Source organism: Gallinula chloropus (assembly GCF_964237585.1).
Source record: "Gallinula chloropus genome assembly, chromosome: Z".
NCBI lineage: Eukaryota > Metazoa > Chordata > Aves > Gruiformes > Rallidae > Gallinula > Gallinula chloropus.
In genome coordinates, this window is record NC_140089.1 from 30932897 (window position 1) to 30950518 (window position 17622).

General features: G+C 40.8%; 1 protein-coding gene across 1 annotated transcript in view; it reads right to left on the reverse strand.

Annotated features, from left to right (window-relative positions):
• BRD10 (bromodomain containing 10) overlaps positions 1-16761 on the reverse strand; it is a gene marked incomplete at its 5' end in the record, with an annotated part of 54259 nt that extends 37498 nt beyond the window's left edge. Inside the window, 3 exons of the mRNA XM_084277880.1 lie at positions 4324-5759; positions 13518-13718; positions 16181-16761. Coding sequence (XP_084134006.1) covers positions 4324-5759; positions 13518-13718; positions 16181-16761 — 2218 coding nt within the window. The remainder of the gene's footprint in view (positions 1-4323; positions 5760-13517; positions 13719-16180) is intronic.
• Between the last annotated feature and the right edge of the window lie 861 nt (positions 16762-17622).

The following is a 17622-nucleotide window of genomic DNA, read 5'->3' on the forward strand; positions in this document are numbered from 1 at the left end:
ACTTTTAAAGAACATTGTGAGGAGTGATTACAGCTGTGATCAGATTTAAATTGTTTTTTTTTAATTTAGAACAAGTTTTATCAAATCTCTTTGTCTGTTCTGTATTGTAAGGGTATCTTTACACCAAAGGTAAAATTTCAGAAGAGATTTGAGAAGAGCTTTTGTTGAAGAGTGGCTGGAAAGCTGCCCAGAAGAAAAGGACCTGGGCCTGTTGACTGACAGCTGTCTGAACGAGCCAGCAGTGTGCCCAGATGGGCAAGAAGGCCAACAGCATCCTGGCCTGTATCAGGAATGGTGTGGCCAGCAGGAGTAGGGAAGTGATTGTGTCTCTATACTCTGTGCACTGGCGAAGCCACAGCTTGAGTACTGTGTTTGGTTTGGGGCCCCTTACTACCAGAAGGACACTGAGTAGCTGAAGCATGTCCAGAAAAGGGCAAAAACGCTGGTACAGGGTCTGGAACACAAGTCTTGTGAGGAGTGGCTAAAGGAACCAGGTTTGTTTAGCCTGTAGAAGAGCAGACTGAGGGGAGACCTTATCAGTCTCTAAAGCTACCTGAAAGGAGTCTGTAGTGAGGTGGAGGTTGGTCCCTTCTCCCAAGTAACTAGCAACAGGACAGAAGGAAATGGCTTTGAGTTGTGTCAGGGAGGTTTAGATTGGATATTAGGAAAAATTTCTTAGCTGAAAGAGTGGTCAGTCTGCCCAGAGAGGTAGTGGAGTCACCATCCCGAAAGGTGTTCAAAAAACATACAGATGTGCCACTCCAGGACATTGTTTAGTTGACATGGCAATACTGACAAGACATTTTACTTAATGCTATTGCAGAAGTCTTTTCTAACCTTAAAGATTCTATAATAAATACAACGTAGCCTTGCACATCATGAACTGTTACAAAATAATACGGCATTAGCATTAATTTGATCTCATCCTATCTGTTTCAACCTAACAGCTCAAGGAATAACAGACAACAAGCATAGGAAGAAGAGCTCTTTAATACTATAATGTTTTAGGAAAAATTTCTCCTGCAAGGTCAAAATTTGCAATGACTTGGGGTAAGAAAGGAAAAGCCTTGACACATTAAGAAATAAAGGACAAGACAGCAGCAAAAGAAATGGGACCCTTCATATCATGCCCAGGTCAATGCCTGTCACCTGCAGATTAAAAAGAGCATCTTATGCCATCCACCTGAATGAAGATGAACACACCATCTAAGCTTAATTCAGACTATCAAGATCCGGCAGATGAATAAGTTAGACACATGGGAAAAGTAAAAGTGCAGAAGAGGAATTTCCATCCTCTCTCATTCAATAGACACACATGACCTCTCTGTGTGCAGTCAGGATTGCAAAACAGTGCAAACACCAATGGAATATGTGACAAAATGTCACTCTTTTCTGGATTTCCACCTGCATTGACATATCTACCTCCTGTCCAAAATGGACAATGGCAGGGAGTAATACTACAGCTGAAGTGCTGACTATGAAAATATGTAAAATTAAAGCCAAAATTCAGATAACTAACAGCATCTGGTACTGGTCTACAGTTACAGATATTTATTCTTAACAAAACTATACATTAATTTCTATATACAATTACCTTTGCTAATGTTCTTTATGGCACAATATAGAATTGGAAAACAGAGATACAAGGCATTCTACTGCTGAATCGACTATTCAGTCATGTAAAACCACCACAAACTAAAACTGAAAGTACAACTGCTTTAACTCCTGTTTTTTTATAGTATGCAACACTAGCTTGTTTTATAATGCTTCTGAAATATATTCAGGTCCTAAGATACTGTCCTGGTTTTGGTCAGGATGGAGTTAATTTCATTTGTAACAGCAGATGAATGCTGTGTTTGAGAGTAAAATGGGAGTAGTGCTGGTAACACCCTGATGTTTCTAGTTGCTGTCAGAAAGTCAAGGACTTTCTCAGCTCTTCATGAGAAAGGAGGGGCGAAGCCAGGACAGGTGACCCAACTGACCAAAGAGAGTATTCCACGCCAGTTACGTCCTGCCCAGGATATCGGGGGCTGATGGGAGGAAGGACGAGGGTGGCTCCGGGACGCGCGGTTCTTGGGGGACGGTCGGGTTCTGGGACGGCTCTGGGTGGCACGGCCTGAGTTGTGTGGTTTGGTGAGAAACTGCATTGGGTATCAACAGCTTCATATATTTTTGCTCTGAAGTCCTGTTAGCATTGTTATATTGTATCTTTCTGTTATCTTAGTAAACTATCCTTATCCTAACCCACGGGCCTCTTAATTTCTTGGTTTTGGGGTTATTTGCCCCTTCCTCTTCCCTTCCCTTACCTCTCAGCCCCCCCGCCCCTTCCCTTTTCCCTGCTCTTTTCCTTTAAGGAGCAGGCAGCTGCGTGGATCTTGCCCCTCAGCCGGGGTGAAACCACGACAGATACACTCTAAGAAAAGTGCAAAGATGACAACTGGATAAATAAACTCTGTTAAAATCCTGTATCAGATCAGCATTAGATGAGCCTTCGTATTATGCTATTACAAAGCCTAAACTTTTTTAGCACTTCAGAAAGTAAAACAAATTTATTACAAGAAATAGAGATCACACACTAACTATAGAGGTCAGTGTATGTAAGGTAACTGCAGTAACAAAGAGCCAGGTATTTGTTTTCACTTTAGCATCTGTGCACCATATGCAAAACACAGTACGTCTTATCCCAATAGTTCTCTAAATTGAAAGACTTTTATTTGCAATTTGGGTTATTTTGTTGTTTGGTTTTAAGAAGAATGAAGACAGTGATGCATTTGGAGAGCTAACAATCATGAATGTAAGATACATTACATTTGCTGAATACTACATATATGAACGTTAACTGCAATTCTTAAAGCTTATGTTTAGATGAGAGCATTGAAATTTCCTGAAGGCAGAAGTTTGTGATTTATACAGCAAGATAGTTCTTTAGGTATTCTGCACAAGTATTTGGGATCTAAACATTACTTGTTTTCTTAGCTTTAAATTCCCACTCAACCTCTAGCTAAAATACATTGGCATCAGATCTCAGAATTCTCTTACCTTTTAAAAGACATTTAGTTAAGACAGATTTTTGGTTTTGGCTCTCTGCTTATCAGCTGAAATCCAACGTTCACCTGTCTATTTACTGTTATGAAAAAAGTGTCTGCAGCTTCAAAAATTTTTGAAGCAGTCTGATAAAATCTAGCACAGATAACTTACCCCACAACTCACGATGACTGAAGATTAAGCTTTATAGTGCTCCTATGACATCCAAAATACTACAACTACAGGAAAATTTACTGACCTAAGGACTGCAAAACTTTACTGTTTCAAAATTGGTTTAAAATTCTCCAGTGTGTTAATGGAAATCTGGATCATGTATCACCTACCTGAAATGCTGGACTAGATGTTGCCCCCATCTTCAGTAAAAACGCTGTCTGCACTAATTCTCTATCTCATGTGTTGGACTAGGCAGAAATGTGATCAGGTCATGAGTCAAAGCAGTACTGTTGGGAGACCTAAGATGTAGTTCCACTAGGAATGATTTCAGATTCAACATCTAATGGGGACAGGCTGAGGGAGCTGGGTCTCTTTAGCCTGGAGGAGACTCACTGATGTCCATAAATACGTAAAGGGCGAGTGTCAGGAGGACGGAGCCAGGCTCTTCTCAGTGATGTCCAACAGTAGGACAAGGGGCAATGGGTGCAAGCTGGGGCACAGGAGGTTCCATGTGAACATAAGGAAAAACTTGTTCACCGTGAGGGTGACAGAGCCCTGGGACAGGGTGCCCAGAGAGCCTGTGGAGTCTCCTTCAAAACCCACCTGGATGCATTCCTGTCTGACCTACTCTAGGTGATCCTGCTCTGGCAGGGGGGGTTGGACTAGATGATCTTTTGAGGTACCTTCCAACTCCTAACACTCTCTGATTCTGTGATCTCATGTAACTACTTTGCATTTATGAGTAATTTGGAAAAAGTAGTAATATCTGGAAGGGGAGAAATATTTCCACAATTGCTATGACATAAAACAGCATAAAACATCTACAAGCTACACACTGTAATGCTAACCACTCAGTCACATTCATTCCCCTAAATATTTTTCATAATGAAAAAACTCTTCCAATGAATTATGTCATCTAAAGATACATTCTGCAAATGAGTAATGGTTTCATCAGCTGATGCGTGTTTTATATGCTTATGTTACTAAACAGGAAACTTCCACACTAAAATCAACATCAGGAAAGTCTAATGCATGAAATAAAATGTAGACTAATTAGCTAAGAAAATTATTTTTAGAAGATCAGTAACCTCCTAAATTTTATTACAGGTAAAAATGTCAACTTACCAGACTTGTGCTTCTTGTGTTTTGCTTTCTTTTTAATTATAAACAATTTGTTCTGGAGCTCAGATTTGTAATACTTGAATGGATGAAGATGAATCTCACGTTTTCTTTGCAAGTCATCTAGTTTTCTCTGCAGATTTTCATTTAGAATATCCTTCAACTTCTTTTTTTTCTTTTTCTTCTTTTTTGCCCGCAATTTATTCAGCTTCTTATTATTCCACATTGAGTTTTCCAGCATTATTTCTTTAGCAGATTCATGGTAACTTGTGTCTTGGTTGTCATTATGAGTGCCATTGATATGCATCTGGCAAACTTTCAGTGTGTTCTCCTTGAATGGACTGATCTCAGATTTTACTCTGGCCATTTCAGCACCACCTTGACCATTCTCCACAGTCCTTATCTCTCCTGAACTAGGGTGACCACCCATACCAAAAATCTCTCCTGAGCTAACCAAATTTCTCAAGTTCTCTTTATAGCAACCAGGTTTTTTTGTTTCGCAGTCTCTTGAGGTCTTGATTTCACAGTTAATCCTTATCTCCTCTGTAGTGACTCTAAAGCTACCCAAATGTGTTTTTTTTTCTGGAGAGTTAACAACGGAGTCTGTATTTTTCTCTACTTCGACCTTGGAATGATGCAGCTGCTCCTCTCTACCACCAGAAGTGACCTCCCCATTGCTTTTGCTTACATATTCATGTTTTACTTTCTCCAATTTAATACGTGACACTTTTTTAACTTTGATGGGAGGAGATGGGAATTCAGGAGCCTGAAAAGGTTTTTGCTTGTAAATCCGAACATCTGCACCACAGAACTGTGGAAAATGAACATATGCATTCTCCAAGTAGTCATAACCAAGAATTACTTCTCTGCATTCATGGATAGGCTGACCTAGCACTGCATCCTGCACATCTTTTTGTGTTTCATACACAAAATCACAGAGACCTTTCAGCAGCCACACTTTTTGGTAGAATGGTAACTCATGAAATGGTTTTTCCTCCAAGGGATTAACTTCTCCAAGGACTTTGAAAAACTGGGGACACAATCCAAGTTTTTCTGCAGAGCTATTCGGATTGTCAGTCTGCCCTACAACAGTATACCAGTGTTGCACTTTCTGTCTGAGTGCTGCCTCCCAACTCCTGTAAGAAAGTGTAGGTCTGCGATGTAATGTAGATCTACGATGAGGAGGGCTTAACAAAGAAGTCATTATTTTAGACAAAAAAACATTACACTGAGGCATCAGAAGACAACGTTCCAATTCATAGAATACTATTTCAGGTAAATTTAAAATTTGTTGTGCTAAACAAAGAAAATGACCAATAGCTGGAATCTCCCACATTGTCTCCATCCTTGTAGGTGCTGCTTGAGCTAAAAGTGACTTTTCCCATTCTTCTATTTCTTTCTGACTAGCTTCTTCTGCTTCTTTTCTTTCTTGCTCTCTCAGCCTATTAAAAGAAAGTTCATAAAAATTCAGATATTAGGTGGATGTAAAGAAACCACAGAGAAAAAAATAAATCCGAACTACAGCACGATAAACTTATGTATTTTGAAGCAATAAAGAACACAGTAGATAAAGTTGCAATTCAACGCATCACTGCACCAAAATGGCAAACTATAATCTTTTATTTCTATCACCACTAGTTTAAAAAAGGGGAAAAGGTAAGGAAAAAACCTCCAGCAGGTATCAATAGTTCGTGTGGTTTAGATTTTTTTTAAAAAAATGTATTCCCTTCCCCAATCCCTTTTTGGCAGGATGAAGTACTTCCAACAAACTATGGGTATAAAAATCTCTGAAAAAAAATTCCAGTTAAGTTTTGCTTTCAAATGGTTGCTTCGTGGCTTGTATCACCTACCTTGTCACTCTTTCTCTCAGTACACTAGTATGCATACCTGTTAAGTGATTTATACACATACAAAAGCCATTTTCCCTCCCACCCATAGGCGTGTTACTAATTGGTTTACAATGGTGGTCAGAAAAGAAACAAATATCAGGATGCATGAAGAATGTGATGGAAAATAACACCAGAAATAAAATGTCATTACATTAATAAATGGTTTGCCCTCACCTGAAAAACTGTATTCAGTTCTGGTCCCCCTATCTAAAAAAGGATAGAGCAGAAATAGTGGGTATTCAGAGAAAGAGGTTATCAGTAATCAGAGGCCTGCAAAAACTTCTGAGAAATCTGGGACTCTACACAAAACACTTACAAGAGGAAACATGACAGCAATATACAAAACTAATACAATAGACTGGGAACTCTCATTTACTTTTATTTGTAAAGTAATCACAAAATTTAAATGCAACAAGTTTAAGAGGAAGAAATGCTTCCACTTCAGGTAACTGATGACACACTAGGAGCTTACCATCTAACTTACTAAAACAAAGGATATGTTAATTGAGTTCCAAAGTGAAAAACAAAACATCTGCTGGAATCACAAGAGTGTCAAGGGTTACCAGTAACAGGAAGGATTTTTCTTTAATGTAGCAATGGTAAACTAACAGTTTTGCCTCAAGGCATGACCAGATTCCAAAAGATACGATTAGGAAACAGCTGTACTTACAGAAATTTTTTTCTAGAGCTCATCCAAAGCTTCTCCTATCTTTTCCTCTGAAGCTTCTATCACTGACCACTGCTAGAAACAATTACCTGTGCATATCACTAAAATGACATGTTACTGGAATTTAAGTGTCCTTATTTTCAGATTGCTAACCTCCAATTCTATTCCTTCACAGACAAGCCGCAAATAAAGGCCATGCATTGATCGACAGCATCAATGCTTTCCAAATTCAGCCAGAGAGTAATGATATGTTAAAATCTTTCTTTTGACAAAACATAGTTTAAGCTTCTTCTGGCATAAAGAATGTGTATTTGAATCATTAAGTATTGCCTACGTAACTCAATAATGTAAAAAATGCAACAAACCTAGCTTAGCCCACATTTTAGTATCAATGCAGGAGAAACATGCCATGACCACAAACTTAAAATTTGCATCCTCTGTGTATGGAAAATAGCACATAATGCAGTAAGAGTCCACCAAATGCTTTATCTCATATAATTAAATTAAATTTCAAGTGACTTGCTCCCACAATTTTAACAGAATTTTTTAATACCGTGTACATGCATCCTTCTTATTACGCATCTATCAAATGCAGAAAGACAGATTAATGTAAAACATAAAATTAAAATGTAAAAGCAAACAGGTCAGTAAATTCTCAACTTCACTCTTCACATTAATTCTACTGTACAATGGATATGATCTAAAGGCAAGCTCCCCCTTTGCAGTGGAAATTTAAACATGTAATGAATGTGGTCTAATGACAGAATCCCATTAGCCATTCTATGTGGAAAAAACAGTAAATTCAACAACACTACTTGAATAAGTGAGCATTTTTCAATTATTTCGTTCTATTTGCATTCGTTATTACTACATTAATATAATAAAAAGTAACTAAAAATAATAAATATTACTAACAAGGGAGGCAGAGGAAGAAACACTAGTAAGTAAAAAGCGTTCTAAAAAAATAAATTTCAAAGCACTCCTGAATCCCATTCCCTCTCCCCTCCTAACTGTAAAACATACTTCCTAATAACCTGCTGCCTCCAAAAGGTGTGACATCTATTAAAATATTATGGAAATAAGCTTAAATATGAGTAGACAGACAGTGAGATAGAACATTTTTATAAACATCACATTTCAGTATAATTTAATAGAAACACAGGCTGTAGATGATCTAAAAATATTCTCTTTGCAAGGGCTTTCAAGTTATCATCAATTAATAATTTAAATTAGAATTCTCAAACTAAATACAGTACCTTAGATTCACCTTTATCAAGTGTGTCATAAAATGACAATCATCATACTATTTTAAAGATTTTTTTTAAAAAAAGAAAACAGTTTGATCTTTAAAAAAAAAAATCTATCATTTTATCATAATTATCTGCAGCCATTCCATTCTCAGTTGACATTAGAGACAAAGTGTAAATAGTAGCACACTTTCCTATTTTCTCTACTGAGGTCTTCCTACGAGCTGCACATCTACCAGAGGGCATAGCTTTTACCTGGGGAGTATTTTGTGAAGGAGAAGAGGGGCAAAGAGGGCTAAAAAGGGCAGAAAAGGTGGTGCAGGATGAAGAGCAGAACAGGCATGGAGGGGAGAGAGAGAAATATTTGGTATTTTATCAGGACAAATATCACACACTGAGAAATTCTCTGGACAAACATATTTGGCTTTCATGCTGACAGCAACTGTGAAAAACCCTGTTGTTTCATACTTTTTTTTACATTTACCAGGAATATATTTTGTAAACATGTACTGTGTTCACAATAACAACACTAAACTAAGGTCATGCTGACATTTCCACACTAACAAAGGGCAAACATTCCTAAAACATCTGCAGCAGCTGGTTACAGCTTGAGTGGATAAAACCACGGCACCTGACCTTAAAACTCAGCAGACATGTTTTCAAAGTAGACATATCATCTAAAAGAGAGTCCAAAACCACCTGCCCACTGTTTTAATAATATCCTGCTTTAAGACAGCAAACACATCTCAACAGCTAATTCCTTCTCACTTCCAAGAGATTTCATTTGGAGGGGAGGGAAAGCAAAGGCTAGATTGTACTTTCTTGCCTCCAGTTACCACTTCCAACCCACTTCAGTGTTGAGTAATGTTTCACAGGTAAAAGGTAAGGCATGGGAACTCTGGTGACAAGGTAAAGAGAGCTTGTTTAATTCTACAATAATTTGTTTCTCCTAACTTTAAATAAAACCAAACCCAACAGAACTATAAAGCTACATACAAAACCAGCAATATTATGCACTATTCTAAATTAAATCACATTAACGTAGACAAAGGGTGGTGGTCAATGGGTCTATGTCCAGGTGGAGGCCAGTGAAAAGCGGGGTCCCCCAGGGGTATGTCTTGGGACCTGTGCTCTTTAACATCTGTATCAATGACATCGATGATGGAATTGAGTGCACCCTCAGCAAGTTTGCAGATGACACCAGGCTGAGTGGTGTGGTTGACACAACAGAAGGAAAGGAAGCCATCCAGAGGGATCTTGACAGGCTGGAAAGATGGGCATCGGTGAACCTAATGAGGTTCAACACTGCCAAGTGTAAGGTCTTGCACTTGGGCCAGAAGAATCCCAGATATAGGTACAGACTGGGAGAAGAGCTCCTGGAGAGTAGCCCTGCTGAGGACTTGGGGATTCTGGTGGATGAGAAACTTAACATGAGCCAGCAAGTGTGCTCTTGCAGCTCGCAAGGCCAATGGTATCCTGGGCTCCATCAGAAGAGGGGTGGCCAGCAGGGACAGGGAGGTGATTGTCCCTCTCTACTCTGCCCTCTGAGGCCCCATCTGGAGTACTGTGTCCAGGTCTGGGGGCCGCAATACAAGAAAGATGCAGAACTGTTGGAGAGGCTTCAGAGGAGGCCACAAGGATGATTAGAGGGCTGGAGCACCTCTCCTACAAAGAGAGGCTGGGGGAGCTGGGCTAGTTCAGCCTGGAGAAGAGAAGGCTGTGGGGGACCTCATTGCAGCCTCCCTGTACCTGAAGGGAACACACAAACAGGAGGGGAATCAACTTTTTAAAAGGGTAGACAATGGCAGGACAAGGGAGAATGGATTAAAGTTAAAGGAGGGAAGGTTTAGATTAGATATTAAGGGGAAGTTTTTTTACAGAGAGAGTGGTGAAGTGCTGGAACAGGCTGCCCAGAGAGGTGGTGGATGCCCCATCCCCGGAGGTGTTCAGGGCCAGGTTGGATGGGGCCCTGGGTAACCTTGTGTAGATCCAGGCTGGAGGTTGGTGTCCCTGCCTGTGCCAGGGGCGTTGGAGCTCTATGATCCTTGGGGTCCCTTCCAACCCATGCCATTCTATCATTCTATGAAGTCACCATTCAGTTGTCAGAAGAAATGAAATTTGGAGATGTCCATGTGACCTTAATTATGCACCTGTAATACCTTACATTGCATTATGACATACTCTATATTTTTCCACAGGACCAAGTTCATTCCACGCTCACATCCCAAAGAAGAAATAACTAACTGAATAAGTATACCTCATTACACAATTTCCTAATTTAAATTACTAATGTGCAACCAAAATTGAATTATTTAAATGTTTTAATGAACATATCTGAAACTTATCCCAGGATCACATTCTCAGAGATGGTAAGGTCACAGAGCTGCCTAGCCTAATTTTCAACACAACAAAGCCACACAGGCACTTAATTTGCCTTCAAGTCAACCAGTTAATTACCTGTCATTCACTGCTGGTTTGAAAAATTTCAGTAGTAATCTACCTTCATGTTTCAGTATCTAAATGCCTCTAAATAGGCATACATTGCCAAATATGTAACAGTTCCATGATTATTTATTGTTAACTAATGTATAAGTTAATATGTATGCTGATTTGTTACTTAATTAGCATGTAACCAAGCAGCTGAGTAGAATCCCATGGAAATATAACCAATAACCCAAAGACAGTCAATATTCTGATAACCAGAACAACTGAACAAAAGGGAAGCTGATAAACAACACTGACAATGAAATTATGCCAGGTGCTGATATATATACTTGGGAAAAGGGAAAGTGCTCTCTCACTTCTTTCAGAACCTATTAGCTGCAAAATAACATTGAGTCTACTACGGTGAATGTGGCACTTGGGGGATGTTATGAAACATGAAATAAAAAGATGAAATAGATTGTGCAAGGAATGGATAGGCTACAAGAAAGAAAAAGAACTCCCTACTAACGATACCTGTATACCAAAAATAATTAAAGGATTTGGATTTCCATTAAGTTAGCCACAGAATAGAAGACAAAAACCACACTTCAGGATACAATTCCACAATAGGCAGTTGATAAAAAGCGCTTGTAAATTTCAAGGATAGGGAGTGGGGGTTGGGGTGGGATTGGGGAAAGCCAGCAGTAGAGTAAAATGAGAAGCAAGGCAAAGTTCACTAAGGTAGAAATTAAAATCCTAGTTTACCCACAACTCTGAGTTGACCATCACGGTCATTCATATCATACTTTGACACAGGATAGCCTGTATTACAGCAACAAATTGGAACACTCATTCTTTTACAACTGTGATGAAAGACTAAGTGAAAGAATCAATAATAATAAATAAAATAAACTGTATACACTAAAGTAGTGCTTTAAGAATACAATTTGTACCATCTATTTGACTGGCACACATTAAAATAAATAGGAATTCTACACTAACATTTTGTGGCCTGAAAAAGATGCAGATAATAGTTCCAAATGACATCTTTTTACTTGAATTTTCCTTGCAGATTTAGTATAGGCTTTGAACGGGTATAAACAAACTTTATTACAAAAAACAAAGACTGAGTGAAAGCCAAATTCAGTAAGGAAGAAGTACATCTGCCAATGGACCAAGACTGTAACTCTAAGGAATATGGAGATGGGGTTACCAAAAGGACAGTATTGTGCATTGCAACTAAACCATCAAAGTTTGCAATCTTGTATATAGTTTTGAAAGCAACTGTTCTGTGCCAACCTCAGTGTATCAGATTTAAAAATCCCAAAACTTAAATAACAATTTTCTGAACAGGTAACAATATATTCAATACAATTTGTATTTTAGCAATAATCCAAATTAAGGGTAGGAAGCCATAATACATTTTCACACAAAATTAAGTCCCATCTTAGCACTGCAATACGTACATTTATAAAACAATTTGAAAATTTATATAGGCTGTATCAAATGATCTTCACTAGTAATGTGTTACTAATTTTATAGGGCTTTAAGAACTTTAAAGAATATTTGCATTTTGGCGAGTTGTGAAATAAATGACAAGGCAGTCCAAGTTACTTTGGAAACATGGTGGATACATTAGGAAGTAAGAAGAGTTAAGAAGATACCTGAAGCATGATTGATTGAGGTCACTAAAGGCAAAGAACTATTCAACCAGCTATCTACTAACACCTTTTTATTGCTTCCTAGTAAGTGACACAATTCAAAATTTTCGAGCAGAGAGGGGAAAGCTGGTTGTGATCTTTTCCTGGTTTTGTACAACATTCTGTAGAATCACCTACTGTTGAGTGTCCTTTGCACAGCATCTGAGACTTTTGAGTCCTTAGATATATGGACTTCACTGTTAACTCCCACAGTTTTGCAGGAACATGCTTACAACAGCTCCATGAAAGCAAAAACTTTATCAGGTCATATGTTCTACTGACTCTTTGGATGAATTAAAATCCAACTGAAATGTCCTTTTTTGTAACAGTGTTACAAAGTTCAGAGGTCTAGACCACACAGCTGAACACAAGTAATGAGACTTTCACCAGAAACAAACCTCTACTGACTTGTGCATTTCTGCAACATACGATACGTTAGAAGAAGAAAGATTCACTCATTTCTAGGGACAAAGCCTAACACTCAAGTCATTCAAAACTGTATGGCTTCAAATCTGTTCGAAATGAAGATGATCTGCAGAATGGGTGAACTGGTTATGCATGGGAAAAATCTCCAGAACTGCAAGATTTGAAAAAAAAGATGGAAGTATTTTGCTTCCTAAAACTAATACTGTCTAATTATCATGCTACATGTTCAGACACAGTCTCTAAAGTTACTGTTAAAGTATACAAGCTTATAAGCTTACTTTTCCTCAATGTGAAACATCTCACAAACATTAAACACTTCCTGGAATTATATACGTCCTAAATTTATGAAAACCACAAAATCCCCCCGAGTTAATGACATACATTCTAAATTTGTTGCCTGACAATCTGAAATAAATACCACATCAGTGAGATAACAGGAGCGCCACTGGCAGAGATAACTTGCTTCTGGCTAGCAGTGAGGGAGGTGGTAACAAGATCACAGAATTAGAGTGTAGTTAAGCATTATGGTGGTTTGTAATCTAATTGTTGCATGGAAAACAGTCCAAGGAGAAGTATGATAAACTGTGACTGAGCTAACAGGAAACTGATGTGGATGCTTTCAGTTACTATCAAAAGTAGCAATTTTTCAAGAAGGTGGTAAACCAAACTTCCATTTCTTGATTTGTGGATGCACTGGATTGAAGTCCGAGGTTCATTCGTGAACTTAAGACAAAGAGCACCACAGTGATCATTTACCTAAACCCAAAAACCCTCAAGGAGCTAACCACTGCAGAGAAGTGGGAAGACATAATTATTTAAAACCAAACAAAACAGTTTTTGCTATTACCTCTTTTCCTCTTTTGCTCTCAGCTGTTCCTCTTGTCTTAGAACTTGAACCATCACAGACTCAAACATGCCGGTTGACAAGCCTACTAAATTGCGAGGTGTGGAACGACGTCTTGTTGAAATGCATGCTGTTCCTTTCTCATCTTCCAGCCCATAGCATCCTCTGGATGTTACAGCTATTGATGTTTTTTCTCTTAAATGCCTAGAAAAAAAAAAACAAAAAACCCAAGCCAATTCACAATTACAATTTTCCTTATCAAAAGCACTTTAACATCTATACTACCAAGCATGTATCAAGCCTACTCACTGAAAAAAAAAAACAGTTGCTTTTCACCTGCCATTTTTTCCACTTCAAAAGTTCCTTTACAAAATTTTAAACTTAAAACCAACATGTTAACACGAACTATACTTTCACATCTGTTAAAAATAGTGGATATTTATCTCAAATAACCAAATACTATTTGGAGATTGAACTTCATACATTAATCTACAAGTATTTAGAAAGAAAATACTTCTATGAGACCTAAAACAAGAAATTACCATTTTCAGAAGACATCTGAAAATACTGAAAGAAAAGTGTACTTGTTGGTTTGGGCTGCAGGAGGTGTTAAACAGCAGTTTTAGTTTTGTTAAAAATTTAAAAATATGAAAAGCAAATCACAACAAATTTGGTTGTAATGTTACCTTTCATCTTACAGTTTCAAAGTACTCCAGTAAAACTGGTACAAGAAGTGACACTATTACACAACATCTGAAATCGTTTGGGGGGCAAGGTGGGAGGGGAGAACTCAACTTCTGTTGAAAAGCAACCTTCATTCTAAAGCAATTTTCTGTGGTTTGTAATATCTGAGAACTATACAACCAACACCAATTGCTTCCCTTGAGTCACTCAATGAGGATCACTGAGCTAATACACTTTGTAATGAAGCAAGAATGATTATTCCAAATAGTGCTTGCATTTAATTTTACTAATAAAATTACTTCTGTTAAACACTTGAAACAAATCTGTCAGATCAAAAATGTAAAAGAACTTTTGAGACTTCTAGATTCTGTAATCCTTTCTATATGTAGCTCTTAAAAACTTTTACCAAGCTATTATACGCAGACATACTGAAAAGATCTTCACAAGAGTTAATTCACTACATACTGAGGAAGGATTACTTTGGGTAGTTTAATATCTCTAAATATTCATTTGAACAAAGACTGGGCATTTGTGAAAAACAATGACAACAGCAATCGAGTTTCTTACTAAATGTATGTAGTGCTATTTGATGGCACAGTACATAAATTGCCTTCACTTTTTATGGAGTTTCTAACAGAAAGGCATTGAGCATTCTCAAGTCCTACCAAGTGCACTGAGTAGTCATGTAATTCAACACTTCAACAAAATGCCCTTTAATTCAACACGGTTGGGATATTACAGTCACACAACACACAGAAATGAACTTGACACAAATCTTCCAAGCTGCATTTGCTATTTATCTGCAGGCAGTAACTTTTTTAAGCAATAAATTTGGGTGGGGTTTTTTTTAGTCAATTTCTACTCAAACTAGCAACATTCATGCCACAAGAGCTTCAGCTCCTTCCTTTCTATTCCCAAACTATCCCAAAACTGCTATGCAACAAAAGTTTCAAATCCAGTGTTGCTACACCAAAACAGAACACATTCATTCACTCAGCCTTGCTCAGCTGAGTTCTGCACCACACTCCCTGAGAGTTCATACTACACAAGCAAGGTTCCCACCAGCTGATGGCTAATGCTCTGTGTCACTAGCAAGTTTAAGGTTGAGGGACACTCAGAGCTTTATGCATTTCTTAATACGGTGCCTTCTTCACCCTTTGCCATGTAAAATACTACGTCACTCAGAAGACTGATGGACCTTTCATTGTAAGAGTTATTCTAAATATGACTGATAGTAAGCTTATGTTGAACTCATGAGAGAGCATCTATTTCAGGTATGATTTAAGCTGGGCTTTCTACTACACAGCCTGACAGCTTTCTATGCTTCAGCTGCTTTGGCTCATAATTTTCTGCCAGGGACTTGAGTATTAAACATAATTTCCATTCTACCATTCAAGACTATAATATGCCAAGCATTACCTGTCAGTCTATGATTATCAAAAAATATCCTGACATCAAATGACCTATTTCAAAGTCAATACTCTGGCTGAAGATTTTACTTCTACTTAAAAGACAGTAAAAATTCTGGACTGTAGTAATAACAATTTTAAAGAGCCAACTGTTCATACAGAGTTTGGGTAGTTTCACTTGCTTTTCACAGCATAAAATAAAGGAGCATTTGACATCTTGTCTAAACAAGCGTGCCTCCGTACTCATAAAAGGCTTCTTTCAGAAGGAAAATCTTAGCCAGGAAATGCTGTGCCCTGTTTTGCATTTTGGTATTTTTGGGTTTGGAATCTCCAAAGGATTTTGAATTATGAGTCGAATAGTTCCCAGTAGGAAACCTTCCTCTTTGTGGAAGCATTGAGAATTCGAGGATTTATTTGAATGGGAATCATTCAATGCGTTTTACTGTAGGTTTTTCAAAAAACATTAAAAAGGTATTTTTAACATAAAGAAACACACTCTCCTGTTCTACTTTATGTAAATAATTTTATGTAAACAGCATCTGGCACGACCCCCGTAGAGTTTTCTACACCTACCGGGACAGCAGCGCCAGCTTCTGTTCCAGCATCATCTCCAGCTTCTGGGCCTGTTTGGAGAGCCAGTGATCTACACCGTGCAGCCGGTAACATGTCTCTAACATTAGCCGGAAGTCACTCACGAAATCTGCTATGCCTGTGTACTGCCCGCTGGAAAATTTCTCTTCCATCTTCAACAGCCACATTCCAGCCGGCGACTGCTGAAAGGAGGGACCGCTGTTACGACCCGAGAGGAAGACAGCTCCTTCTTCCTTACCAGATGCCGGATCCTCGAGGGGCTTCAAGAACGGTGCTGTCAGAGGTCGGTACTTCTCCATGAGAAACTCGCGCAAGATGCGGTATCCCTGCTGCAGTTCAGGATTCAAGCTCTGCTCCCAAGAGCAGCCGTCGCTCTTTCCTCCCGCATCATGTCCCTCCTTGTCCGGCTCCTCCTCCCCGCACCGAAGGCGGCTAGACGCTGGCCGATCCGCCGAAAGGTCTCCGCCCGCGGGCTCTGCCGAGTCCATTTCTCCCACCCCGTGCACGCACAGGGCCTCGCCGGCTCCAGGGGGGCTAGCGGCCCCGGGCCGGCTCTTCAGCATCAGCTAGGGACAGCCGCACTCCTCGCCCAGCCGGCGAACGGACATCGGGCTCACCTACGCACAGAGACACGATTCAGTCCTTCGCCGCGCTCCCCCGCGACGGCCTCAGCCGTGCCCCCAGCTACGGGGAGGAGGAGGAGGCGGGGGGGGGGGGAGAAGGGGACCGCGGCTGCCGGGGAGGAGGCAGCGGCCGGCCGCCGGCTTGGCCCGCCCCTCCCCGGCGCCGGCCTCCCCCGGCCTCCGGCTGGCGCGCCCAGGTCTGCGTACGGCCCCGCCCGCCCAAGGACCGCGCCCTCGCCCTCCGGGGGCCGCCCCCGGCGGCGGAGAGCAGCGCGTCCCTCCTCCCGCATCCCCAGGCCTCGTCCCCCCCGGCGTCGTGACGCGGCCTCCCTCCGCCGCTCGCCCACGGCCCCCTCCTGGAGGGAGCAGAGGGCGGGCGGTGCGTGCCGTCCCCGCGTTGGCCGCCCCCGGCCAGCCCGTGTCTGCGCAGCGAGCGCTTCCCCTCCTCGCCTCAGCGCGGCGGGGCCGGCCCGGGGGCACGGCGGCTGGAGGCGGCCGAAGGCGGGCAGCGCTGTCAGTTAACGGTCGGCGCGTGAGGGGAGGGGACGGAGGAAGAAAGGGGGCGCGGCGGCCCCGCAGAGTGGCGAAGGAGACGCGGCGCCTCACCTAGCGCGCGTGCGCCCAAGCGGCGGCGGGGCGCCGGTTGTTTTGGACGCGGAGCGCTGTGGCGTCATCAGCGCGCGCCTGGCTGGGGGCGGGGCGCGGGCGGGCGGCGCGATGGCCGTGGTGCGCACGCGCGGGCGCGGGCGGGACCGGAGCGCTGGAGGGCGGGGCGGGGCGGGGCGGGGCGGGGCGGAGCGA